The sequence below is a fragment of the Pelobates fuscus genome, chromosome 10, assembly GCF_036172605.1.
Source record: "Pelobates fuscus isolate aPelFus1 chromosome 10, aPelFus1.pri, whole genome shotgun sequence".
Lineage (NCBI taxonomy): Eukaryota > Metazoa > Chordata > Amphibia > Anura > Pelobatidae > Pelobates > Pelobates fuscus.
This window is the reverse complement of record NC_086326.1, coordinates 86,877,698-86,905,602: the sequence shown is the minus strand read 5'-3', so window position 1 is coordinate 86,905,602 and position 27,905 is coordinate 86,877,698. Positions and strand designations below refer to the sequence as shown.

The window sequence follows — 27,905 nt, the reverse complement described above, 5'->3', positions numbered from 1 at the left end:
CAGTAAGGACAGTTGGGTTTAACTAAAATTCTATACACACACACACACAATAGAATAGTTTACATCCAATTAACTAAAAATATTCAAGTAAAGCTAAACTTTGAATACCATTAGTACAAATTGGAATATACTCACATTGCAATGCAGTCAGTGTGCTCACACTATACTGTTGCAAAATGCAAACATTTAAGAATTAAACTAGCACTATCAGAAAGATACAAGTGAAGAAATAATTGAGCAAATAAATGTAAAGGAACACTATAGGATTAGGAATACAACCTAGTTGCAGTGGTCCAATCATTTTTACCCTGCATTGGAGTTAAATAATCCCCCAAGTGGCCATCTTCGAGAAAGCCACTAGAGGTGATTTCTCCTCCAAAACCAAGTAAACTCGATCCTGCTATCAAATTGATTGGAGGCGTGTGATGTTTGGATACTCATGCGAATTTCCTATCTAATGTTTTTCTATGAGGTGGAGCGAGTAGCTGCAGCGGAAGAGTCTCGAGCAAGAAACAAGCTAAGTAATCATTATGTAACTTACATTTTTAGTAGCAAAGGGGGGGTGGACATTGCTCACAGCAATAGATTGAAACGTAAACACTAAAGTTGTGTAAAGGTTTGCCGCCTTTATACTGCGAAATAGAACACAATGAGTTGTCGCAGACAGTTTCTACAACTTTTCTAGGAATACCAGTAAAATATAAGCTTGGAAACTGTGTTTATTATATACAAGGACCTAACCAGAGAACACTCCAACTATCAAGTCAGTAGGCTGGTAACTATGCACTGTATTAGCAGTTCTCTCAAAAAACGGTATTGCATTCGAGACTTGGTACTTTATTATATTATATATACCCTTTGTTACATGCACTTTAAAAAAAAAAGTCAACAAAGCTGATGCCTTAAGTTACATGCTATTTAGAATATTATGGATAAACTTGTATTGTGAGTAGAATTTCATTCTACTCACCTCGTATGTCCCTTGACCCTTAGAATTAATAAAGGAAGGGCTTCCCTTATCACTTATCGTTCTCCCTCCCTATTGGGTCCATTTTTCCCTTGTTATCTGTGGGGATCTACCTTTTGCTTTTTTTAGTCTATCTCTTGGAGTAGGCAATTTTACTTCACCATTTAGTAAATTGGTAGTTTAAAGAAGCACTTCAGCTGTTAAACTGTTCAAATGGACTTTCAAAAACTAGGCTTTGCCAGTGTCTGCTACTTGGTTACGTACAAGTGAACGTCTCTAGCCAATCCAACTTTAGATGCCACTGTCAGGCCTTTCCAGTGCTCTCAGCTAATCAATTCTCCCCAGAGGTGCCAAGAAGTACATGCAGGAAGGCATTGTTTTTTGTTAAACTGCTCAAAAACTTTAACATAAACCGGGGGTACAACACCACACACATTTTGTGCAATATAACCACTACAAGGAATTGTAGTGGGATACAGTGCTTAGAAAGCCCCTTTAAGACCTTTTTAAGGCCTCAAACAAAACAACCTATCAGTACTTTGTTTGCTTTGAAACATGCTCAGAACTATCTGAAGCCAGTGTTCAGTTAATGTTCTGATTATGTTGTGATGCCCCCACTATGAATAGGACACGTTCCTGACCTATTCCTCTGCCCTTTTTTCAAGAATACTATACATGGCAAGAATTGCAAATTATTTTGGACCAGGTTTACAAAGCATGGACACATTTAAATTCTGCATAACTGGCAGTGCAGACAGAAGGTACAAAAAAAAAAAAAAGGAAAACAAAAACACAAAACGTGTACATATCTGCTCATGTATACATTTGCAATCACGATGGCTAGCAAAAAGGACCAGGCAGTTCTTAACTTTTATTGCACTGCAAAAGAAACACAAAGAACCAAGTCACAATGTTTTAGGTCTGAGTGTTTTTACTTTATTGCAAATTCTATATAGGTGGGACTGGGAAATCCAGTGGTTTTAAAAAGCAACTAAAACAGTGACTGGGAACAGTACAAAATAAGCTGGTTATAGCTGTTTTCCATTGTATTAGTCTTCACACCACTGTTAGTACATTCTTTTCCTAAGAGGGAGTACACCCTTAACTCTTAAGAATGACCTCCGAGTATATACCATAGACATTTACTGGGGAAAAATAAAATGCAACCTAGAACAGCATGTTTAGGTGTAAGATAAAAATTGGCAATAAACTGTATTCCAGCTTGAGTACTTTTCATTCTACTTAGAGAAAATGAAAAATAGATACAAGCACAAACATTCTCCCCTGATACACCACCAGCAAAACTAGAAGTACTGTTGGAGAGCAGGCCAGGACAAAACTAGGTTTATTGCAGACTTTTAATGCCATGGTAATTGATTCAGTACTTTGTGATATATGTAAATACCATTAAATAGTCAAAGAAAATAAAATACAAAAAAAAAAAAAAAAAGAACCTAGTACAGATAAATGAGGGATAAAACAAACCAAAAAAATAAAAGGGAGTTGGATACAGTTAACATTGATACGTTCTTTAAAAAATAGAATTGGTTTCTTTTTTGAAATCAATTAACTCTTGATCAGAGGGACGTGCCCCACAAGACTCCTGGTTGTTGTACTTTGTTAATCACTGCCTATGTGAGTCTGCCACACACTGATAGAGAAGTCAGTCTGGATCAAGTCCGAAGAGTTGAACTCTGTATAATATGGTTGTTTTCTTGTCGTTCAATGAGGGGGATAGGAGAGAAAAATAAAGTTTCAGTCAATGTACTGTGAGAGCCAGCGGAATCCTTCACCGTAGCCCTGCCTCTTAAGCACGCTGCACATAAACACTTCCATTGGGCGAGCATTAAGATCCTTCAGTGGCACGTTACCCTAGGAAGAACAAAACGGAGTAATGAAAAATGCGTTGAAAAGATCACTATGCATTTCATAAATCTTTTGAGGAGAACTCTCAAAGCATAATGTGCAAGTGAGCTCTGATCTGTGAAACTCAGTTTAGTTATTATACATTTTTCCGCGGCATTGAAGTTTTACTTTACATCATTACACTTGCTTAGTATTTAGAATGTGAAAAGCTCAGAAACCACCAAATGTTTCAGGAAAATATGAATACTTTTTACAATTAAATAACATATGTACAAGCATCACATATTAAAGCTTAGCATAGTGTATGGGGTCTTCTCATTATTCAATTTAAAAATAATCTGACGGTTAAATCAATGTTAAAACTTTCAGCACATGGAGGGGTCTAAATTTAGTGGTGTCCAAGCATTTAACAGAGATTTGATGCAGCTGAATCCTGCTCACCTATAAAATATATCAATGAGAGCAGGGTGATCATTGTATAAAAAAAAAAATCAGGCATAGCTGTTATCAAAAGAACCTCAATAAATTAATCAGAGAAAGTTTCATATGGTGGTTTCAAAAATGAAGGAGAGACCAATAATTTAAATACTTAACTACAATTTCCTGGGGTGGTTCATTGCATGTATTCTATTACAAGTTTAAAAACTAGGAACAACCAAACAAAATTAAAAACACTTTTTTCCTTTTCTCTCATGCTAGACTTGATTAATATAGAGATAGACACATACACATATATATGTGTGTATAACATTTTGGAGGTTGCTTCCTGTAATAATCTACAAGCCATAGATCTTCTAGATTTAAAATAATGTCTGTAAATAAGTTCATGGCAGGTTTACACAACCTGTACCTTGTGTGAAGGCCCTATTCCTAGAATCGAGTTCAAACAAATAAACTATGACAAATTCATATGGATGATGTCTAGTTGGTCTTATACCAAGCGATTTTTGAATGATGTGAAAACGAATAATGAATAGAATCAGAAGGATTTAACGGAATAAGTAAATATACAGTTATTTTCTAAAGTGAGAATTGTTGGAAATCACAGTGGATTTCTAGTTTAATGCAAAAATAGCGAAATTGAAAAACTCTCCAAGTCAGCTGTGCTTCATCTAAAATTTGAAATTCACTTTGAATTCCTGATAATTCCCACTTTAGTAAGTAACTAATCACTAGTTTCCAAATAGCTAAAAGTTGCATGTATTTTATAAATGGTACTAATTTTATCAAACTTTGAAGATTAAAAGGCTCCGTCGACCGTGCTGAGATAAGAACCTGTGACTCAGATAGCGACCAACTACTAAGCTATATCAACAATAAAAACCGTGAAGAATTTTAACTTACTTTTCCTGTGGTCTGCCCATAAAGCCCAAAGATTTCTCTCAATTTCTCTTCACTGATTGCTTCAGGTCTGTCAATTTTATTTCCCAAGATAAGGATTGGCACATTGGATATCGTTTCATCTGTCATAAGTGACTGCAAAAAAGAAAGAACATTACCATTTCTGCATAACTATGAATCAATCTGGACACAACCCCACATGGTTTACATGTAACATCGTCTTGATTTGTTTCAAGATCACGTGTTCATGTACGGAAATACATTTTATTTACCACACGGAGGAAAATGTGCCATCCTTATTATGTAAATACATAGTAGTAATCACATTCACTTACCCAGTTGGATCAACTCAAAACTATTAGAATGTAAGGTATACATTTATATCAAGATATTTTTTGTGACATGTTTTCACTGCAATATTGTTCTTTCAATTTGACTATATACACTTTACATCAAATAAAATGGATACTATAAGCACCAAACATTGCTAGCTTAATGTAGTGGTTTTAGTGTATAGATCATTTCCTATAGTCTAACTGTTCAATTATCTGTCATTTAGGAGTTAAATCACTTTGTTTACACAGCCCTGCATGTGACCCTCTCCTGTAAAAAGAGATCGAATGTTTAAACTTCCTTTATTGCACACTCTGTTTAAGTTAGAATTTCTTATCTTTCAATCTGTTGGTAGCCTACTGGTGCCTGTATAAAAAACAGAAATAAGTGCTCTCAATCTATAGATGAGCTGCAATTCACCAACAAGGTGTTCCCCCAACCTTGTTAAAAACAAGACCGGTATATAAAATAAAAAGGTGAACAGCGCTAACAATATAAAAAATTTATTACATACGTAGTTGAAGATACTTGTCAATGGTTTAGCTTAAAAGAGAAAAACAAAATAAAAAAATAGTGCAATATATTATAACAGTGAAGTGAATATTGAAAGAATATATGATCCACACTCACACTTTGGAGAGCTATATAAACTCAATTGTAAGGGCCTGGACGAAATAATCCCCGTATAAGGATTTCTTGATATGTGGTCTTCTTGGTAGACTTATAGATATGGGTATTCGTAATATATAAGACAAAAAGGAAAAGAAAAGGAACACCAATGGTATAGATTGTAAGTATAGGTGCAGCACAGATAAAAGTAATCCTACTTACATATACTAGAGCAATGAACCTGCTCTAGTGTAGACAGCTTCAGGTGGAATAATCCCCACCTAAGGATATAGTGGACCCAAATGTGGCAGCAGCAGGATGAAGTAGGAAGTAGGACTGAGAAAGACTGGGTTTACATAAAATGTACCGTATTTATTCGAGTATAACACGCATTTTTTTTAACCGATTTTTAATTTAAAATTAAGGGTGCGCGTTATACTCGAATAAATATACCTTCCAGGACCGCCGGGCTTGTAATGAGCCCGGCGGTCCTGGGGGGGTGGGCAGCAAGCGTTTACTCACCTCCGTGCAGCTCCTCCAGCTTCCCAGTGTACATCTCGCGAGACCCGCGGCCAGCTCTGACGCTCTGACGTCGTCAGAGCTGGCCGCGGGTCTCGCGAGATGTACACTGGGAAGCTGGAGGAGCTGCACGGAGGTGAGTAAACGCTTGCTGCCCACCCCCCCAGGACCGCCGGGCTTGTAATGAGCCCGGCGGTCGGTATTGTCGAGCACCCACTCGAATATTTATTAGAGTATAACAAGCACCCTAATTTTAGATTCAAAATCGGTATAAAATTTTATACCGATTTTTAATTGAAAATTAGGGGTGTGCGTTATACTCGAATAAATACGGTATATAATGTATATAATTAGTGGCCACGGCGAAACGCGTCTAGTGAGGAAGTAATATGGACTTTTTTATTCTGACTGGTATTTTATTTGTTACTTCACTTTTAAATATTTGTTAAAATAAAGTATATACATTTTATGTAAACCCAGTCTTTCTCAGTACTACTTCCTACTTCCTCTTGCTGCTGCTACATTTGGGTCCACTATATCCCTAGGTGGGGATTATTCCACCTGAAGCTGTCTACACTAGAGCAGGTTCATTGCTCTAGTATATGTAAGTAGGATTACTTTTATCTGCGCTACACCTATACTTCCAATCTATACCATTGGTGTTCCTTTTCGTCTTATATATTACGAATACCCATATTTATAAGTCTACCAGGAAGACCACATATCAAGAAATCCTTAGACGGGGATTATTCCGTCCAGGCCCTTACAATTGAGCTTATATAGCTCTCCAAAGTGTGAGTGTGGATCATATAGTCTTTCAATATTCACTTCACGGTTATAATATATTGCACTATTATTTTATTTTGTTTTTCTCTTTTAAGCTATACCATTGACAAGTATCTTCAACTACGTATGTAATAAATTTTTTATATTGTTAGCGCTGTTCACCTTTTTATTTTATATACTGGTGCCTGCAGTAGCCTCCTGTCAGCAGGGCTGTATTTGCCACGAGGCAAACAAACAAAGCATTTGCCAAGGGCAGCGCTTTCAGGGGGGTTGGCAAAAAACGCCGCCCTAAGTGCCCAGGAAAGTTTTTCCCACGTCCTGGGAGGGAGCAAGAGGTGGCCGGCTGGCTCATAGTGTAGGCGGGCAGCGAGGGAGTGCGGTCCTCTGAGCTCTTCCTGGTCCCTTGCGTGCTCTTCTATGATGCCCGGAGCCGGAATATGACGTCACTTGTGTGTTTGTGTGTAGCTGTCAGTGTGTGTGTGTTTGTGTGTAGATGTCAGTGTGTGTAGCTGTCGGTATGTGTCTGAGTGAGTGAATGTGTGTGCCTGTCAGAGTGTGTCAAATCAGTGAGGATGTTTGTGTCAGAGTGTCTTTCAGTGAGTGTATATCAGTGCATGTGTCAATGAGGACGAGCGTCTGTCAGCCTAAAAAGTGGCCTTGACACGAAGTGGTGGTGCAAATTTAGATAAGGAGGGTGCTTGAATTTAGTCGTGCCTAGGGTAGCACCAATCCAAGATACACCACTGCCTGTGAGTGAATACATTTAATAAACAAAGCAGGAGATAAGCACTTCAAAAGTAAAAACAAGGTTCTGGCAGATATGATAATAAATAAAATAAAAAATTTGCATGTTGGCCGACTGACTCACAACCAGGGGAGGTTGTGGTTAGGGCTGTATCAAACTTGATAAACCTCCTAAATGTCACAGAGATGGGCAGTGGGACTGAAGACGTATGATCTATACACCAAACCGGCTTTATTAAGCTAAGGTTGTTTTTGTGCTCAGAGTATCAGTTTAACTAGCTAAACATATTTACAATTAGCCTTGCCAAGTATTCTGCTCAAAATTATACCAACAAATGGTAGTGAAGTTTTACATGGTGAAACATACAAGTGTTACCATACCTGCATTGGTAAAACCTTATCTATTAGGTATTTTTTATATTTATTTCATGTTCTGTCTTTTAATCTGCACTTATTTTCCAGTAACACACAATATATGTAAAATGATCACCAAAGAGTACAGGGTGATTTAAAATAGCTTAGTTGACAGATGAAAACTAACTGTTCTTGCATTAAGACTCATGAAAGTGAAGCTATATGAAACCATTTTGACTAGCATTTTCAATATCAATAAAATGTTTCTTACATTCAGCTCAACTTTGGACTCCATAAGGCGGCTATGGTCTACGCAGTCCACAAGAAACACAATTCCATTAATCGCCGGTAAGTAGTTCTTCCAAACACGACGGGCTACATTAAAGAGAAAACAAAAATAAGCAAGGAAATATATATTTTCAATTCTAACTGATATAATCTAACTGTATTAGCAGTAAGAAAAGGTATGATATGATTTCTCCACCTTGCTCATGTCCACCAAGGTCAAAGGTTGTGAAGGTCATTCCAGCAATTGTCAGCTCCTCTGATGCTGCACAGAAAAGAAAAGAAAAATTAAATTGCACAGGTTTCTTAAAAAATATTTTTTAAATTCAGCCATTTTCCGCACAAATATTTAAGTATTTTGTCATGGACAAACTTTCTAATGGTACTGATAATTAACAAGTCCAAAATAAAGTAATCATATGAAGTAAAAGAGTGTTATGTCAAGTGGTAACATTCCCTGCAACCCAACAGCCACTTTGCTGCTTAGAAAGAGCTTTGCAAAGAGAAAAAGTGAGATCAGGCATTGACCTAGAGTAACACAACTCACAACACTTCTCCTTTGTCAAAGTAAAAAGTACAGTCAATAGACATTGCTGGGAGCTTCCTGTCTCAACAGAATTGCTCAGCATTTTCAAAAAAAAAAAAAAAAAAAATAGCAATACTGAAACAAAATAGTAGTGGTTTTGCCGCATACACTAGATAGACTAATAGGGGAAAGAGTCCCCTGGTGGTGATGGGGACTTGTTTCTATGGTTACATACATTTTCATGATTCCTAGATCTTTTAGATCACATCACTTACCTTATTCCAGCACAGTGCCCTTGGCACTGGCTCTGTCTCCTCCAACACCATTGTGAGGAGAATCCTAACGCGCAGTGAGTGCCGCACGTGCTTTAGGCCTTCCCTATAGGAAGCACTGACAATCTTTTTTTATGGGGATTTTGAAGACGCTGGACGTCCTCATGCAAAGCACGTTTGTGTCCAGCGTCGTATCATTAAACTCTGTGAAACAGCAGGAAGCACCGCTAGAGCCTGTCTGGAAAACACTTAACACTTCAACATAAACATAGCTGTTTCTCTAAAACTGCAATATTTTACATTGCAGTATTAAGGGGACAGGGACATTGCGCCCAGAGCACTTTAACAAGATTAATTAGTTTTGGTGCCTATAGTGTCCCTTTAAAGATTTAGAAAATGACATTATATCCAGCTCAGAGAAGGAAAAGCCAGGGAAAATATTGCAAATAAAGAGGAGAAATAGAAACAGTGTTTACATTTTTCTCTTCTCTGTATGCTCTGCTGACTGCCAGGAGAGAGTTTGCAACTGTGACTTACATGGAGCTTAAGCAGGGGCACCTAGATCCAGTATAAAGAGGTGTGGATTTCTACATTTAACTTTTTTCACACCTCACAAAAAAAAAAATATATATATATTTCTTAAAGGACCACTATAGGCACCAAGACTACTAATTATTATTGCCATTTATTTAGCGCCAACAGATTGAGCTCCATCAGCTGTTCCATGGCCATTTGAAACAGTCTGATTTATACTTCAGCTCAATGAAGTGGTCTGGGTGCCAGGTCCCCCTAGTTTCAACCCTGCAGCTGAAAACATAGCAGTTTCAGAGAAACGGCTATGTTTACATTGCAGTATTAACCCAGCCTCGAATGGCAGTCTCCCTGACAGTCACTAGCGGACGCTTCCGCGATTTACACTGAGTAAATCGCACTTATTTGACGCCCTCACGGAATCCAGCGCCAAAAAAGATCCCTATAGGAAAGCATTGAGTAATGCTTTCCTATGGGCGGGTTTGAATGCATTCGGCTCCACTCAGAAGCTGACTTCGATGGAGGAGGAGAGGTCACCAGTGCCGAGGGAGCCTGGCGCTGGATTAAGGTAAGCAAATAAATGGTTAATTAACAATTTATTCACAGCAGAACGGGGCCCTAGTCACTTAAATGCTGATTAGGACTCTATAGCGGTTGGAATACATATTTGTATTCCTAACGCTATAGTGTTCCTTTAACTACAGGGAAAAGTAAACATTAAAATTTCAGTTCAGGTTATGATATGATTAAAAACCATATATACCACAAAACAAATTGATATGGAAAGATAAAATTTAAAGGTTATCAGTACAGCTCATAATTTACACATGGTCATACAAGTATTAAAATCTTGGTCATACATACTTGGATGTAGTGTGGGAACATGTTGCCCGAGCCGATCATCCTTAAGCATGTGTAGAAGTGTGGTTTTTCCTGCATTATCCAAGCCTAAAAACACTAGTTTTCCTGACTTTTTGTATAATCCTGCAAAGCAGATTTTATAAGTTAAAAACATAAAAAAAAAAAAACACACACTGGTGTGAACCAAAAAAACTGAACATCTATATAACACAAAACATATACACACAAAAATGTTTTACCTAAAAACTGCAGCACGCTGCTGAAGCCGTTATAAATCCATTCAAATATGAAAGACATTTCTGAATCTGTCCTGTAAAATAACACATAAGCAAAATGTTAAGAAATAATCAACATACAATACAAGTGATAGAGTTGAAATTAAAACTTATTTAGTTACCATATACATCTCAACCTTTGCCAGAACAAACTAGATTTTGCACTTATGTATTCTGCATTATCAGAAGACAATGAGTTAAAGGAACATTCTAAGCACCATGACCACTTTCATGGTTTGAAGTGGTCATGGTCCCTGGAGTCTGGATGTGAAGTGTTTCACATATGGAGATTAACGGGATCCTGTCAAGACTAAAACTAATATAGCTTCCAAAAGAGCTTGACATTCCATCTATACATTGTGCTAGCAGATTTGCTAGCAAATGGATAGATTTGGTAAATATCCTATTTAAAAATAGTTCTTCTCCCATTTGACTCAATTCCTAGTGAAAGTCCTCCGCTTCTCTGAGACTTCCTCACTAAAGCCTTGGGCATTGCCAGAAACTAAAGATCAGAGCTCAAAGTGTTCCTTTAAAAAAAGAAAAAACAACATTCTGGATACCAAAACCACTTCATGTTAATAAAGTGGTTATGGTGCCCCGGGTCCACAGATGCCTTTGTACGTTTCAATGCTTTCCTTTAAAAAGTTACACCAAGCACCAAGACCACTTTCCTGATTTGAAGTCATCATTGTGCTTGGAGTCTGTATATGCCCCATTTCAACATGAAAAATCACACAGATTTATGTTGTGTAATTCCACCTGTGTTTTATTATAAACACTTATTTTAACCCTTTAAGTATTAAAAGTTTGCATTAGGTTGTTTCTATAGATTTTTTTTTTAAATTGTGCAATTGGTACTATTGATGCTAATATGTAGGTCGTATTCATGTCATTACATGGAAAAACCAAGTATATAAAAACCTTTTGCATGCTCACCCCAACCCCAGAAAAGTGTAAACGTCAAACATGGAAATATGATAAAGGCTTGTGCAACACAAAGCTGAAATGTACAGTGATTACAATGACTCAGCAAAAATGGTACAAACAAAAACTACAAAGTAAAGACTTTATTCCTATCCATCAGCACGTGAATATTAACAAGTTACACAATAGGTCTGGAACAGTACTGCCAGTAAGATACAAACATGAAAATCTGGTTATTAGACATAACTTTGTCCAATTTAACCTCTATAGGAAAATGGCAAAATGAAAGGCAAATCTAAAATCCCTTTCTACTGCTTCTGAAGGGTCCATAAATTATATAATGCTACAGCATTTCAGTAAATAGTCAAATGAAATAAATATCAATTCAAATATCATAACATAGTGGGATAATACTTCTTACCCAAATATTGTATCAGTGTGATAACATACAATGACAAAACAAAAAAAAAATAAAGATAACATACAAATTGAGCAAATGTATCCAATGTGCAAATAAGAAGACAAATGATCAAAAGTCAAATGGTCAAAAGTATAGATACCTTAATTAGGTGACAGAGTTGCAGTAAATCCCAACTTTTCTTCAAATAGAACTTATCAAGAGATTCAAGATACAAACATCTAGTCCATTTGTATAAAACCCCAAACATGATAATATGTGGGAGGAGTGAGGGCATATTCAACCCTACCAGCCTATGACAGTGAATGCCCACCAAACGGTTGCCATGATAACCAGCTGCAGGACTGACATGTCTATATCCAATAGTAAAAACATAGATAGGGTCCCTCGAACAGGAAGCCACTTAGAACTAATTGTAATGTGGGTAGAGCCGGTCTAAAGCACCAATATATATTGTGGTGCTGTACAGTGGGAGGGAAAAAAAGATCAAACAGGTGAATTCGACAAAACAAGTCTGACCTCCATGTGCAAGAGGATTGAGGGCCTTGCTTAAATGCATCTACAATCTAAAGGAAGTGGGTTAGATTGCACAAAAGACAATGGTTAAGTACATGCTATTCAAATAGAATTCAATTGAAAGTATTATAAAGTTATAAAACAGCAAATGTCTTGCCTTAAGTGCATGAGAAGCAGGGCTTAAGCAAAGGGAAAATACAGATGTGGCAAGGGAGAGAATTTAATTACTTAATATGTCTTTCGAAAGAATTTATATTTTTAAATAAGTTTGTATGGGAATGTTTTATACAAACTGAAAATTCCATAAAAGGTCTTTATTAAAACACATGAAAACCCCCCCCCCCCCAAAAAACACATGGATCTTAACCAGTGAATATTATAAGGCTTCGGAAATTAACTGGATATGGAGAGTGAAAAAGTTAGACTCAAAGAGAGTGCACTGTAAGATAGAACCAAGTGGACACTGATGAAGGAGATGGAAATTCAGCTTTTCAGGGACCAAGGGACTGCAAGTGTGCAGTCATCCAGTCAGATGGACCTGGTGACATGACAGAGTGCAAGTGAGGGGTCAGGGAGGGAGAACTGTGTCATCAGCACAGATGTGGTTACTCAAACTCATATAATCAGATCATGCAGAGAGGCCGGGTAACGAAAGAACAGAAGGGGGAGGATGTGCCAGAAAGGGAGACACTAAAAAGAGCACTAGGAAACATAAGAGATGCATGAAAGAGCAATGTCATGTAGATCAGGATTCACTTTGCTGGGATATAAAGACCAGAACCCCCCCAAAAAAGAGGGTCAAGCACGAAGTAGGAATTAGTCAGACTTCATGAGACAGTAGATCGATGGTGAATTTACATCAGCCTTGGACTTATTTTAAAAATTGTACTGACTGAAGCATGTTTAAATAAGGTGGGAAAGATACCAAAAACGAGAGAGAGAGATTGCAGATTTTAAAGAGAGATCGAGCAAGAGCAGACGACAAAGACCCCAAACAATGAAAGGGGAGAGAAACAAGAGAACATGTGGTAGGATAACAGGACATAGGACGCTGTGCTGTGCTGCCACCCAAAAATGTCTATAGTGCAAAATACTATTAATTTGTGAAGGTAAACTTCATACAAACCAATGTGAAATCAAAAAGCTAATGTGGGGCTTCAACAAATTTACACAGCAGTGTCTGATGAGCTGTATACATGTACCTCAAAAGAAGCTTAACCTTTCCGTTTGATATCCATTCTCACTCTCTTGCTCAATACACTGGAGCCTTTGGATTTGTAAATGTTAATTTTGGTACAAGTAACCTTTGTCTGCAGGAGGTGAGTAAGAAACATTTCACTGCGCAGGTGTACACCATCTATATACGTATTTAAGAGTTTTACCAGAAAGAATACAATAAAAAGGCTGCAACCTATTTTCTTTAATGTGGACTAGTGAGAATTTGGATGCACATTCACTTTCCTTACCAAAATTTTTATAGAAGATTTTTTTAGACAAAATGAGAGGTCGGGGTTTGGACACAGTCTAAAATGTAGATTTCATGAAGAGTTGACCTTATCTTTCCACATGCTCAGGATTCAGAATACAAAAATTCAACTGATGAGGAACCCACTTTTAATGATGCTGTTGTGGGTTGTATTTTACTTTAAGGGTTACTCTAAACATAATACCCACTTTTGATTTCCTGTAGTGAATAAGATGTTAGGAGTACCCTAGAACGATTCCCTGTTAATGGGGAAAACAACTTTATCTGGGTCCGGGATACTGAGGAAGCTATTTAGACTTTCTAGAACACACGATCAGATACCAATAAGAAAAAAACAAAAATGTAAATAATTATTAATATTTTCAAAATGGAGAAATAAAGTATCAGTACCAATTAGGGCCTATAAAAAAAAAAAAACACTGTAAAAACACATTAACCCCTTAAGGACACATGACATGTGTGACATGTTATGATTCCCTTTTATTCCAGAAGTTTGGTCCTTAAGGGGTTAAAGCGACTATATCCTCGGAACAGAGAGTTCTGCCGAGGAACAACCGCCACCATCATAAAGGGGAAGCGGTCCCGAGCAGACAGATGCCATTCATTATCCCCGCGAGTGGCAAAAACAGACGGCGGGAAAGCCGGGTCTACAGCGCGGGAATCCCGCAGGACCTGAGTGCAGCACACTGGGGCTTTCTGGACACAGGAGGTAACCTGCCTACGGCAAACAGCCACCCGACCCCCAAAGAGCTGGTCATGGTCAAAAAACCCACTACACCTACCCCTAAAGACGGGCAAGATATCGGCCAGATGCTGGTGGCCCCTGCGCGCACTAGAGGCATGGCAGCTAGACAGCCAGAAGCTACTCCAACGACACCCACGGCGGGAATAGTAATATCTGAAGGCCCAGCCATAGCTAATGGAACGGCCCCATTCACAAAGCAGGACACACACAACTTACTCATGCACTTCCATAACAGGTTCTCGGCTGAGCTGAATTTGGTTAAGACAGAGGTGCAAGCAGTGGCTGACAGGGAGGACATACAGGATCTCAACCAAGGGATGACTGCGCTGAATGAATCTGTTCAGCAACTAAGAGCACTACATACCTCATTATCCACACGAGTGGAAGGCAACGTAACATCAAAATCCGAGGGGTAGCAGACTCGCTCCCTCCGGCAGAAATTCCCTTCATAAAGCGTTTAGCCGCAACCATCCTACCTGCGAAATCCGTCAAAAATTTGCCTTTGACGGAGCAAACCGCATCACGAAATCCTCACAAGCCCCACCACGGTTTCCAGAGACTTAATCCTGTGCTGTCAAACCGTCGCAGATAAACAAAGGCTCCTCACGGCACTCAAAAGGGAAAACCCTTTGAAATACACCTTTTTTCCCAAGACCTCAGCAGGCCCACCTTACTGTGGAGGAAAATCGATGAAACCCATTACCGAAGCTCTACAAGCTGCGGGACTAGCTTACTGCTGGACTTACCCAAGAGCCCTCACGGTACTTCAAGAGGGGAAGACCCTGCGAGCAACAAGCCCCAGAGAAGGCCCGTCCTTCCTTCAGTCTCTGGGCATAGCTGAAGCAACCCCATCGACGAGCTCCAACCATCAATGGGACATCATGGCAATCACTCAGTTTGTGCCAGGGAAAGAACAGGACTCTGACTTAATTCTTATGGTCCAGAATGGCACCAACTGTTTTAGTTTTCGTTTAATCCTGTACTTTCATGCATACACTATCTTACAACTAAGTGCTGCTATAGCAACAGAACCCCCCCCCCCCCCAAAAAAAGCTAACAATGTTCCTAATGTCATAGGATGTAATAAACTCACAATCGCCCCCCCCATACGGGTTAGAGGCCCACACAACAACCGGGAGATACAGTAACGCCACAGACAGTCTAATTTTTTAGCCTTAACAACGGAGAAGGCGGATGCTTCCACTACCCACCCCCAGGCTCCTGGGCATCACTACTCTACTGATAGTTATAAATTAAAAAATTAGGTGGGGGCGGGGCCTGATCGCAGAGCCGAACGGACGCAGGCAGCAACAGCTCCGGTGCCAACCGACAAATACAGTGGCTACGGCCAACACAGACTCCCAAATCGGGCACCTGGACGCTGATAACGGGCAGAGGAACCCGAGACCTACATGTGGATACCTCACATACCGGTACAATGCTCGGCACCACCATGCGGCCTACATACACGGGAGGCGCTGGAGGGACGGTCGCTCTCCTGACGCCTTTCTGCCCGGCTAAAACATCACAGGGCCCACGTCGAATTATCAAAAATGTGCAATGTTTTTTTCAATGCCTCACCAATGTTATAATATTATGTCTTCATACCCGCTTGCACCTGCTGTCGGGGCAGTGCAAACATACATGTTCAAACTATGCACGAATAAAATAAAGAATTGAAAAAACAAAAATGAGGTGACTATGCTTATCAACTGTTATACAATGATGTCATACACCACCTGCCAAAATAAAGAATAAAAAAAAACAAAAACTCTTTATCTAGGAAACGATTTTTGAATCTATGCACAGGTTATTTTTATATACACATGCAAACACAGCTGATATTGGGCTAGCTTGAACATGTATATCACATGCAACTACACGCACACACACACACACACACACACACACACAGGGTTGCAACGCCTTGTCTCCATATATACAAACCTTATCCTTCTAGTTGAAGACGTAAAAGTCCCACTGATAGAAAGGGATCAGAGAAGCTAAAAACAAATCCTTGAGAAATCTGATGTGCTGCAGGATTTAGTATCCTGTTACATTAGTACTATGAAAAGTTGTTTGCATGTTCAGTAATGAATACACAAAGCATTCTTACAAGGCTCAATCACTTGCTCTTTCAATCCTGGTCACACGCTATTTCCATACTGCACACTCCTCTAAGAGCATTTGAGCATTGGTAACTGCACTATTACTTATGCTACAATGTTTAGTCCATGGTTTGACAAATTTGCCTTGAATCTAGGAGTCAATGTCCTAACCCAGGGCACAGACAGAAATTTAAGTGTTACTATAACCCTTTTGAGAGGAGAGAACTGTCCAGTGTAAAATGCATTATACAGCACCAGGTGAAGCTCCCAGCTCTGCTCTTCTATGTCTCCTTCTGACGACATTGGGGCCATACACAACACAAATAAACAGGCTTTACATAGAGAAGCTTGTGATTGGACCATTTCACCAGCTCAGAGCACATGTGTGTGATCTGGCGAGGTGATGGAGGGAGTGAGGGTTTAAAAAAAAAAAAAATGAGCGACAGGGGAGGTGGGAAGGTACACCCAAAAAGGAGGAGCTAGCTTCCTCTTGCAGACGCTCTGTCTGCAAAGGAAACATTTTGGTAATTGTGTGCAATAATCAATAATAGCGTGACACTCTGCACATACTGACTCCTACCGCCGTGATCACTTCAAGTCACTAAGAGGTCATGGTGGTTGGAGTATCCCTTTAAATCACATATCTAATTAACTATACTCACAAGCATTTTCAAACCTAATTAACCACACACATATGTGTATGCATATGTGTAGCTTCCTCTCCTCCCAATATTTACCTCTGTAGGCATTTAGGAGGGAGTTGTGGAATAGAGATTAAGAGTTGCACCAATTAGGTCTCTGATGTTTAGTGGTAAAGTGATCTACCCTTGCATGAGAGAATTTTAGAGTCCCTCTAGTTATTCTGCAATGCATGCCGATATAATGCATCATAAACGTGTGATGTCAAATCAGTAACTCTCAGTGCTGCGAATCAGGATGCAATGCAAGGGATCCTTGAAGTTGCCTCTGCCACTGAAGCATGGTGGGAGAGCCTGTTTCCTTGCAGCATACCGGAGGTGGTCAAGGGAGAATCTTTTGACAAATTCAAAGTACCATGTCTAAAGCATTATTCTTCACTATATGCAGTATAAATAGGAAATCCAGATGGAGGACTGGCAACATGACACTTACATAGTAACCTCAGAAGCTTAATATACAAGGAAAAAATTGTTACTTTACAGAAAAATACAAAATCAGAAAAGCCAAAACTAGTAATAATATAAGATAGACAGAGTACTGATCATTAGAATGGTTGAGGGTTAAATTAATAGACCTAGAGATGAGGAACACAGAGCCTGAAAACAGAAAAAAACCACACCAAAAAAACAGAGCCAAACAAAGGACAAGATATACGGTAAGCCACAATATTGGTTAACCAAGGTACATCCAGAGATCAGGAAATGTGAGAAATTCATCAGAATCGGAAGGTGCACGTGTGGATACATCAAACAGATGCACTGGTCCAATTAATCCAAGACTCAACCGTCCAGTGTCAGAACAATTTGGACCAGGTACAAGAAGAAGTTTTACGGTGTTTGTGCATTGAGAAAAGAAAATTTGTTTCATGTTTGCCCACTCACCAAGCATCCATGGTTAATTTGCAGCAACATGGCACACAGGGATTATTTTGTGTTTGTCCATTACTAAACAATTCAGTGGAAATGTAATAAAAACAGATGAAAAGGCAAGGCTGAGTGTTACAAGTAGCTATGTGGCAGGTTTATGAAGATGTACATGCTCAACGTTGTGTTTACTTAATGTCTTTATTAGGATGCAGAAATGTGTACTTTATACTGTAGTTGTATATTAGGTTTGATGCCTGGAGTCTCTGGTTTGCCCTCTTACCTTATGGTGTTAAACAGTTTTCGAAGTGGTTTCCCTAGGCACCAGTTTTTAATATTGCAGGATTATTTATTAAACTGCTAATTAATGGGAAATTAAACTGAACATTTTTAAACCAAAATAGGACAGTTGGAAAATGTCATAGGGTCTGATTGGGTCTACTTTCATACCTTGCTGCTGAAAGTTAAGGGCACTGTGTGATCGTTAAACTGTTTATTTGTCCTGATGAAAGTACCCTTGGTGGGACTGAAACGTCAACTCTTTTTATGATAAATTAATAAAAGTTAAACAAAAACTCCAGTGCCAGGAAAACAATCCGTTTTCCTGGCACTGCAGGCCCCCTCTCCCTCCCATCCCCCGGTAGCTGAAGGGGTGAAAACCCCTTCAGTCACTTACCTGAAACCCCGCCGATGTCCCTCAGCGGTGGTTTCTTCTCGCCGCCGCTCATCCCAGTCATTACGTCGGCAGGTGGGCGAGACTGATCCCGCCCAACAGCCGGGGAGACCTAATGCGCAGCAATGCCGCGCATGCGCATTAGAGCTCCCCATAGGAAAGCATTGAAAATGCTTTTCAATGCTTTCCTATAGGGAATTGAGCGACGCTGGGAGTCCTCACACAGCGTGAGGACGTCCAGCGACGCTCTAGCACAGGTTTTCTGTGCTATAGAGCAGGAAGTGCCCTCTAGTAGACAGTCACTAGAGGTGGAGTTAACCCTGCAAGGTAATTATTGCAGTTTATAAAAAAATTGCAATAATTACACTTGCAGGGTTAAGGGTAGTGGGAGTTGGCACCCAGACCACTCCAATGGGCAGAAGTGGTCTGGGTGCCTGGAGTAGCCCTTTAAGTACTATTTATTCAAGTCCTTTGAGTGCGGACAATTTTTGGGATTTTTGCTTTACAAGTCTTAGGATTTTTGCTTTAGAAGTACAATTCGTTGCTTGCAATATTTGTCCTACAACTTTTAAAAATGAATATAAATCCTCCACATATTAGGCATTTAAATAATCAGGAATAAAAGTCTCTAAATCTATGTAGAGTTATTGTTTCCTTTAATTGCACTTGTGTAGAAATGATCATAAGCAAAATAAAAATGAGTGTATTTTAATAAAAAAATGTATTCCCTCTTTATGTTGCATCATAAATATACATACTATATCAGAAGAAAGCCCCATCTGTCTGTTAGCTATATAGTCATATCTGCCCAATAGAAATGTGTGTGTTAGGTGCACTTATACAGAGAGTGATACAGTATGGAGGAATGAACACATAGGAAAAGGACCAAAAAGTCCTCAGTCACCAATGCATCGCATCTCAGAAAAACATTGGTCATGAAGGGGTTAATAAATACTAGTAAGTCAGGCAAGAAAACATCTTGCTTGTACAGTCTTTGAGAAACTGCTTAGTAGCTTATAGACGTTTCTACATACATGTAAACAAAAATATCAGTTTACTAGTTAGGCTGAATAGACGTGCACAGTTATTTCTACATACTTGTAAACAAGATTTGTGTTGCATTATGGGACGACAGGTGGAGAAGCCATTGATGATTTCAAAAATGTTTTCACGCTGTTGCAACAAGCAGTGTATTCATATAATTTTAGACACGTATGGTGTCTACATGAAGAGGCATATAAATTATACTAGATTAGTTTATGCCTCAACAATACGTAAAGGATTATGTAACACAATTCTAGCAGAGAGTATAAAAAAAATTACTAGGGAGATTAAAATATTTTAAGCTAAATACTGGCTAACATGAAATTTTTTATTATTATATATATATATATACACACACACACACACTCAAGGTGTAACTCAAACGTGAGTTATTTTTGAGTCGTACCTTGGACACTGTCTGGCCAAGAGGCCTAAATTAAAAATATAATTTGACTGCATTCTTGTGGTTGGGGATACCCTAAGGCAGGGCTGTCCAACCTGCGGCCCCCCAGATGTTGCTGAACTACAACTCCCATGATTCCCTGGCTATTTTTTTAATTGAAAGAATCATGGGAGTTGTAGTTCAGCAACATCTGGGGGGCCGCAGGTTGGACAGACCTGCCCTAAGGTGTCCTTAGCATTATAACCCCACTTCCAGCCTATAGCACCATCAGCCAGATGGTCTGTGGCCTGAATTGTACAGTTGAAGAGTAAAATCACTACTATATGGACACTCTGTAACTATACTCTACCACCTTATACATTATGTTTAACCAGACAGAGAGACACACACACTATCAGTATGCAAACCAACTCGACTGCTACATTATTGTCCTAATATTTTTATCATCAGCACGATGGCCTTAAAATAAGCATTTTGACTACTCTTAGGTTCCTTCATTTGAACCCTTTAGCCATTATTTTTTTGTTACCGGTAGCATAAATCCCAGGTCTCCCTGTTACAAAGATAATCATAGTTGCAAGTTGGTTGCACAGATACTAGGATGACACTTATAGAGAGACATTATTTTATTCTAATAAGTTGATACAACTGTTGCCATAGGGTACCACTGTATTTGGCCTTTATCATTCGTCCATGTCCATACGCCTTCAATAAGTAACAGTAACGCTTCGGGCATAAGGCCATGACAAGGTATGTCTCTCCATTTGAGCTTTTTAGTATAACATTTTCTGCCCACTTACTCTCTCACATACCCATATGTAAGAGACTGACTACTGGGCACCATTATTATTACTTTTATAAATCACAAAAAAGGAGATTGAGTACTGTATTTAAAAGTTTATACTTATGTCTGCTTAAGTGTTCCAGCCTTTGTATGTTTATTTGTACATAACTATATATATTTTTCTTCTTGAACCCCTGGGTTCTCACAAGGACAATTTAAGTCCAGACCCAGTAAGATCATTTTGTTTTTATTGCCATCCGTAATGAGATTCATATAACCATTTGTATGATTTATTGTCCTAAATTTGTATCATTTGTCTGTGCTTATGTGTATTATTTAATGTATTTGTTTATTTGTCCTGATGAAAGTCCCCTTGGTGGGACTGAAATGTCAACTCTTTTTATGATGAATTAATAAAATGTAAGTATTATTTATTCAAGTCCTTTAAGGGCGGTACATTTTTGGGATTTATATATTTTGTCAGACCAGCACCAGGCACAGATGTCAAACCTTACCAGTAGTGCAAGCATATTGAATTAATATATATATAAAAATAATTATTTTGTATGTTCCTCATGTGAATCTGAGTTTTTTTTTGCACTTATCGGTTCCTAGAACTGCACTCTTCTGGGCCGAGATCTCAGATTTCAACCTGGACACAGACACACACTGAAGTGATTGTGGTAAATTCATCCACAGTGACATATTAGTTACTCCATTACCGTACTATATGTTAAGACAGTTGATCCTTTGCAGAAATGGGTATAGGGGTAGTATTTTAAGAGATACACATGCACTAGCATAAAACCGCCACTGATGAAGATAACTTAAAGGGACACCTTATTTACCAGAACCACACAGCGTAATGTCTATAGACTGGCCCTGCATGCTGTTCAATGTAAACACTGCCTTTTCAAAGACAGTATTTACACTTGTGCCTACCAACATCTGTAGGTGGAGTTACTCGTCACTAGAGGTGCTTCCAAGTGCAGTGCTGCACAGTATGCAGCATCTCCACACTGCATGGAGGCTCTGAATGTTCCACATAGAGATGCATTGCTTCCATGCATCTCTATGCGGATATGCTGATTGACCCAGCACAACATTTAGCTGTGCACGCGCAATAGCCTCCCCAACATTTTCCTACGGGAACACATTGGATTGTAAAAGATCATCAAAACAGATCTCAGCCATGGAGGCAGAGCCACCCACTGCAAGAGAGAAACAGTTGAGTAAAATCACCTTTTCATCCAGATTGGAGTGGGGCCGGTATTCTAAACAGCCACACGAGCAATATAGTGTCAGGAATACATGTTTGTATTCCTGCCACTACAGAGTTCCTTAAAGGCCAGCTATTGAGAAGCTATTTCATAATCCAATTATTAATCATCACTACAACGTCTAGCCCCAGGATTAATGAATTCTAATTGAAAAAGGGTCCTTATGAACCTTGAAAACTACCCAATTCTTTTTCTTAAACTTTTCTATTTTAACCTAAACCATGCAAGTTGGCTAGTGAACAGACACCAAGCTAGGTGACAAGCAAACAAAACATTATATATATTATTCTGATATGTAAGAATATATACTTTTGCTGTGAGTTCTAGCAACTAAATATCAGCTTACCAAGACATTTTAGACAATAATGGATTCAGAAAAAAAATCTCCAGCTGTTTAGCGTGTAATAAAATGAGTGTACCCATCACACATAAGAAATGGCAGCATGATGCTGTGTTAGCTACAAACATTGCCACATTTATCATGTAAAACCATAAAAGGACATTACCTGAGAAGAAACAGCTCCTACTCTGTCTTCTGTACTTTCAATTGTCTTGCAATTTCACCAACATTCTAAAGCAGATTGAGTTTCTCAAGATTCTATTATTACTATCTCTTAAAGTGAAAAAGGTGCTTTCAGCAAGGAAATCATGGTGACATGCTCGAAACTGAAGCAGTGACTTATTTCATACATACATATATATATACATTCAGCAGTGACATTGTGTGATATACAGACACTGTTTGAGTTAATTACTAAACAGGGAATAGTGAAAAAAGGATAAGGGAATTGCGCAATTGAGCCCAAACTAAGCTACAAAAATAGAGTTGTAGGATTTTTGTTTTCTCATTGAGATTAAGGAATCAACCTGTGTGAGAAGCAGTGAAAAATAAAATATACGAGGCATTTTGTTAATTTCAAATATCATTGAGAGACATTTAAACAGTAATTTACTAAAGGGTGAATAGTAAGGAAATTCAAAGTGAATTTCAAATGTTACAAGAACAATTTTGCAGGTCATTCTAATCACCAAGTACTAAAATCATAGTAAATTGAATTCTTGATTTCAGATGAGATAAGTGAATACTAGAGCTGAGTTGGAGAATTTTTCCAACTCCGCTAATATAGCAATTCATATTTAAAATTCACTACAATTAGCATGCGAATACCCCCCACCCCCTTATGATTTAAGGGGGAATATTTAGGCCTAAAATTTGGAAACTAACACTATATTAAATAGTCAGACATTGTTATGGATTGAAATCCAACAGGAAAACCATTGTTCAGAGGCTGAAAGAAATCTAGCATTCAGTCTCTATATGGTCTTCACAACAATGAGCCCCTCTTGATTCCTGAATGACAACCAGAATGACTGACAGAGCTCAGTATGTACAGATGGCGCCCTACCTGGAACCTGAGTGAGAGGTAGAGCTGGGTGTGTACAGACTGGAACCTGAGTAACAGACAGTGCTTAATATGTACAGATGGGCCCCTACCTAAGCGAGAGGCTCAGTGTGTACAGATTGGCCCCCAGACAGGGCTCAGTATAGACGGGGGAGAGAGAGAGAGAGAGAGAATGAGAATATGTGTATATATATAAAATTTATTTATATTTCCCTCCTGGTATCCGACAGACATTGCTCAGTATATATATGCTCAGTGTGTCTGTATATTATATATGCTCAGTGTGTCTGTATATTATATATGCTCAGTGTGTCTGTATATTATATATGCTCAGTGTGTCTGTATATTATATATGCTCAGTGTGTCTGTATATTATATATGCTCAGTGTGTCTGTATATTATATATGCTCAGTGTGTCTGTATATTATATATGCTCAGTGTGTCTGTATATTATATATGCTCAGTGTGTCTGTATATTATATATGCTCAGTGTGTCTGTATATTATATATGCTCAGTGTGTCTGTATATTATATATGCTCAGTGTGTCTGTATATTATATATGCTCAGTGTGTCTGTATATTATATATGCTCAGTGTGTCTGTATATTATATATGCTCAGTGTGTCTGTATATTATATATGCTCAGTGTGTCTGTATATTATATATGCTCAGTGTGTCTGTATATTATATATGCTCAGTGTGTCTGTATATTATATATGCTCAGTGTGTCTGTATATTATATATGCTCAGTGTGTCTGTATATTATATATGCTCAGTGTGTCTGTATATTATATATGCTCAGTGTGTCTGTATATTATATATGCTCAGTGTGTCTGTATATTATATATGCTCAGTGTGTCTGTATATTATTTATGCTCAGTGTGTCTGTATATTATTTATGCTCAGTGTGTCTGTATATTATATATGCTCAGTGTGTCTGTATATTATATATGCTCAGTGTGTCTGTATATTATATATGCTCAGTGTGTCTGTATATTATATATGCTCAGTGTGTCTGTATATTATATATGCTCAGTGTGTCTGTATATTATATATGCTCAGTGTGTCTGTATATTATATATGCTCAGTGTGTCTGTATATTATATATGCTCAGTGTGTCTGTATATTATATATGCTCAGTGTGTCTGTATATTATATATGCTCAGTGTGTCTGTATATTATATATGCTCAGTGTGTCTGTATATTATATATGCTCAGTGTGTCTGTATATTATATATGCTCAGTGTGTCTGTATATTATATATGCTCAGTGTGTCTGTATATTATATATGCTCAGTGTGTCTGTATTATATATGCTCAGTGTGTCTGTATTATATATGCTCAGTGTGTGTATTATATATGCTCAGTGTGTGGATATTATATTTGCTCAGTGTGTGGATATTATATTTGCTCAGTGTGTGGATATTATATTTGCTCAGTGTGTGGATATTATATTTGCTCAGTGTGTGGATATTATATTTGCTCAGTGTGTGGATATTATATTTGCTCAGTGTGTGGATATTATATTTGCTCAGTGTGTGGATATTATATTTGCTCAGTGTGTGGATATTATATTTGCTCAGTGTGTGGATATTATATTTGCTCAGTGTGTGGATATTATATTTGCTCAGTGTGTGGATATTATATTTGCTCAGTGTGTGGATATTATATTTGCTCAGTGTGTGGATATTATATTTGCTCAGTGTGTGGATATTATATTTGCTCAGTGTGTGGATATTCTATATGCTCAGTGTGTATATTATATTTGCTCAGTGTGTATATTATATATGCTCAGTGTGTGTATTATATATGCTCAGTGTGTGGATATTATATTTGCTCAGTGTGTGTATATTATATTTGCTCAGTGTGTGTATATTCTATATGCTCAGTGTGTGTATATTTTATATGCTCAGTGTGTGGATATTATATTTGCTCAGTGTGTGGATATTCTATATGCTCAGTGTGTGTATTATATTTGCTCAGTGTGTATATTATATTTGCTCAGTGTGTATATTATATATGCTCAGTGTGTATATTATATATGCTCAGTGTGTGCAGGTTACACAGGGAGATGTTATGATAGTGGCTCTCTCTCAGGCCATGGATCCGCCTGCGTGTCACTTCCCAGGCCTCCCCCGATCCCCAGGCGCCGGCTGTCCGCAGCCCGTGTCAGTCCCAGTGGGGGGTCCAGGACGCTGTGAGAGGATCTGACACCAAGTCATCCCCCACCGTGACCCCCTGGACCTCCCCGGCCTCCCTCCAGCTCACACTAACCATGGAGCTCTCCCTCCGGTCACTCACTACCCGGGACACCCCCGCCCTGACACCCCCTCCGCTATACCTGCTCCCGTCTTTCCGAGTCTCCCAGTTCGGTTCCCGGCGGCAGCTCCTCCTCTTCACCCGGCCCGGGGCCTTTGACACTCTGAGATACTGAGAGAGCGAGCAGACACCGCACACCGGAAGTACGTAGGAAAGAGGGCAGCTCGAGCCGACAAACAGGAGGCAGAACGGCTTCGCGGGCGGGGACTGCGCATGCGCGAGGGTGCGGGGCAGCGCCTGTAGTGTTGAAGCGCCTGCGCGAGCCCCGTAAGCGTTTCGTGTCCCAGCTGTTCGCGCGCGCGCAGTAAGGCGCGCCGGCGGGTGTTGGGGAGAGGGGGAGCTGAGGAGTCCGCTGCTGCGTGGCTCTCGCTCTCTCGGTCACGTGATCTCCTAGGGTTCGTGACGTCACGTTTACCACATCACTGGGAGTCCCTACTAAAGCTATTGTTCATCATGTGTGATTAATTATATATAGACATACAGCATCTCATTATTACTTCTATTTATAAAGAGAAAATGTAATTGGTAAAGCCTTGAATTAAGTGTGAAACCTGAAACAGTCATCCACAAACAGAGAAAAAAGTTCTCCTACAAATAGTTTTATATTCAGATTGCATTATGTGCTGGCATCAAGTATACAAAATAAAAGATATGCTACCGTGAAGACCAAGTTATAATACTCGATTGTATCATAAACCTTGTATCCCGCTCCCTCTAGAACAAGCATGTCAAACTCAAAGGCTTGCATCGGCCAAATAAACAAGGGTTAAGTTTATGGGGGCCGCAAAACAAAACACTTTTTCATAGAAACGTAGGTTTAGTTTGAAAAGTACAGAATAAAAAAAACAAAACAGCATCCCTTCTCTACTAAACCCTAGCCCCCTCTACTAAACCCCAGTCCCTCCCCACCCCCAATAATAAACCCCAGTCCCCCCACCCACCCCCCATACTAAATCCCAGTCCCCCTCTACTAAACCCCGGCCCTTGTTTAAAATAAACAAAAAAACACAATATTAGCCAACAAGCAGACTCCACTCACATTGCCGCTGCCAGTATGCGACTACAGAGTACAGCCTCTGGTATACCCCCCATGGCGCCGTCAGCACCCTGTGCCAAACTGGTTCCTCCCACTACTCCTTAAAAATTCTGTGAAAGTGGAGCACGTTGACATCACGTCTGTGTTGCGTGCCTCCATGCACCTTCAGGTCCTCCACTGCCCTGTCGCAATACTGACCCAGACACGCGCACTGACGGACACACACACACTCACTGAGAGACACACATACTCACACACACACAGACTGACAGACACACACATTTACACATTCTTGCATACACTCACAAATAATTTTTTTTTTTTTTTTTTTAAATAAATGTTTATTGAAATATTTTCCTTTTTCACAGTAAGAGACAATTATGTTGGACCTAAGAGAATCAATTCATGTACAGTGTTACAAACAAATAAATATATATTAGAATAGATTATTGCACAATATTTGACATAGTACAGAAAGATGTTGTCACCATGATCCCATAGGAACCAGCATAAATAACAAAAATAAAAAACAAAAAACCATCACCAAATTTTAGAGCAGATAATTTAGAGCACATAATCAATTATTTTTAACTTCCCAAATTAATCTATATAGATCCACATCTATTTTATATTCTATTTGATTTATCCCTTAGTAAGGCCAACAAATATATCACGATAAGATACAAGTATGACAAACTATCTAAATAGAAGGGTGTCCAAATATGTCCTTGTATTTTTTTAACCACTGTATGTACCATTGTTTCTTCTTCGACCTAAAAGTCGAATTGTTGATCAGCGCATATTCCATTGACATTTGGAACATGATCTGATCAATCAATAGTCGCTTGTAAAATGGCTTTGATGATTTCCAATGTCGCGCAATGATAATTTTAGCAGCCACTAGGCAATGTATGGCAAAACAAACATCCTTCTGGG

General features: G+C 38.9%; 1 protein-coding gene across 1 annotated transcript; it reads right to left on the bottom strand.

The window, feature by feature from the left end:
- Positions 1 to 1,880: 1,880 nt before the first annotated feature.
- SAR1A (secretion associated Ras related GTPase 1A) lies at positions 1,881 to 26,102 on the bottom strand. Its single transcript, XM_063433583.1, has 7 exons — positions 25,956 to 26,102; positions 10,234 to 10,304; positions 9,998 to 10,117; positions 8,004 to 8,069; positions 7,791 to 7,894; positions 4,178 to 4,309; positions 1,881 to 2,839 (listed from the first exon to the last, which is right to left on the bottom strand). The coding sequence occupies exons 2-7, from the start codon at positions 10,289 to 10,291 to the stop codon at positions 2,723 to 2,725; spliced, it is 597 nt and encodes a 198-aa protein (XP_063289653.1). The 5' UTR covers positions 10,292 to 10,304; positions 25,956 to 26,102; the 3' UTR covers positions 1,881 to 2,722.
- Positions 26,103 to 27,905: the final 1,803 nt, after the last annotated feature.

Coding starts and splice junctions, on each gene's coding strand:
- SAR1A (XM_063433583.1), bottom strand. CDS start 10,291: ATGTCTTTCATATTTGAATGGATTTATAACGGCTTCAGCAGCGTGCTG. Junction 4,310..7,790: donor AGTCCAAAGTTGAGCTGAAT/GTAAGAAACATT, acceptor TCTTTTTTGCAG/TCACTTATGACAGATGAAAC. Junction 2,840..4,177: donor ATGGGCAGACCACAGGAAAA/GTAAGTTAAAAT, acceptor TGTTCTTCCTAG/GGTAACGTGCCACTGAAGGA.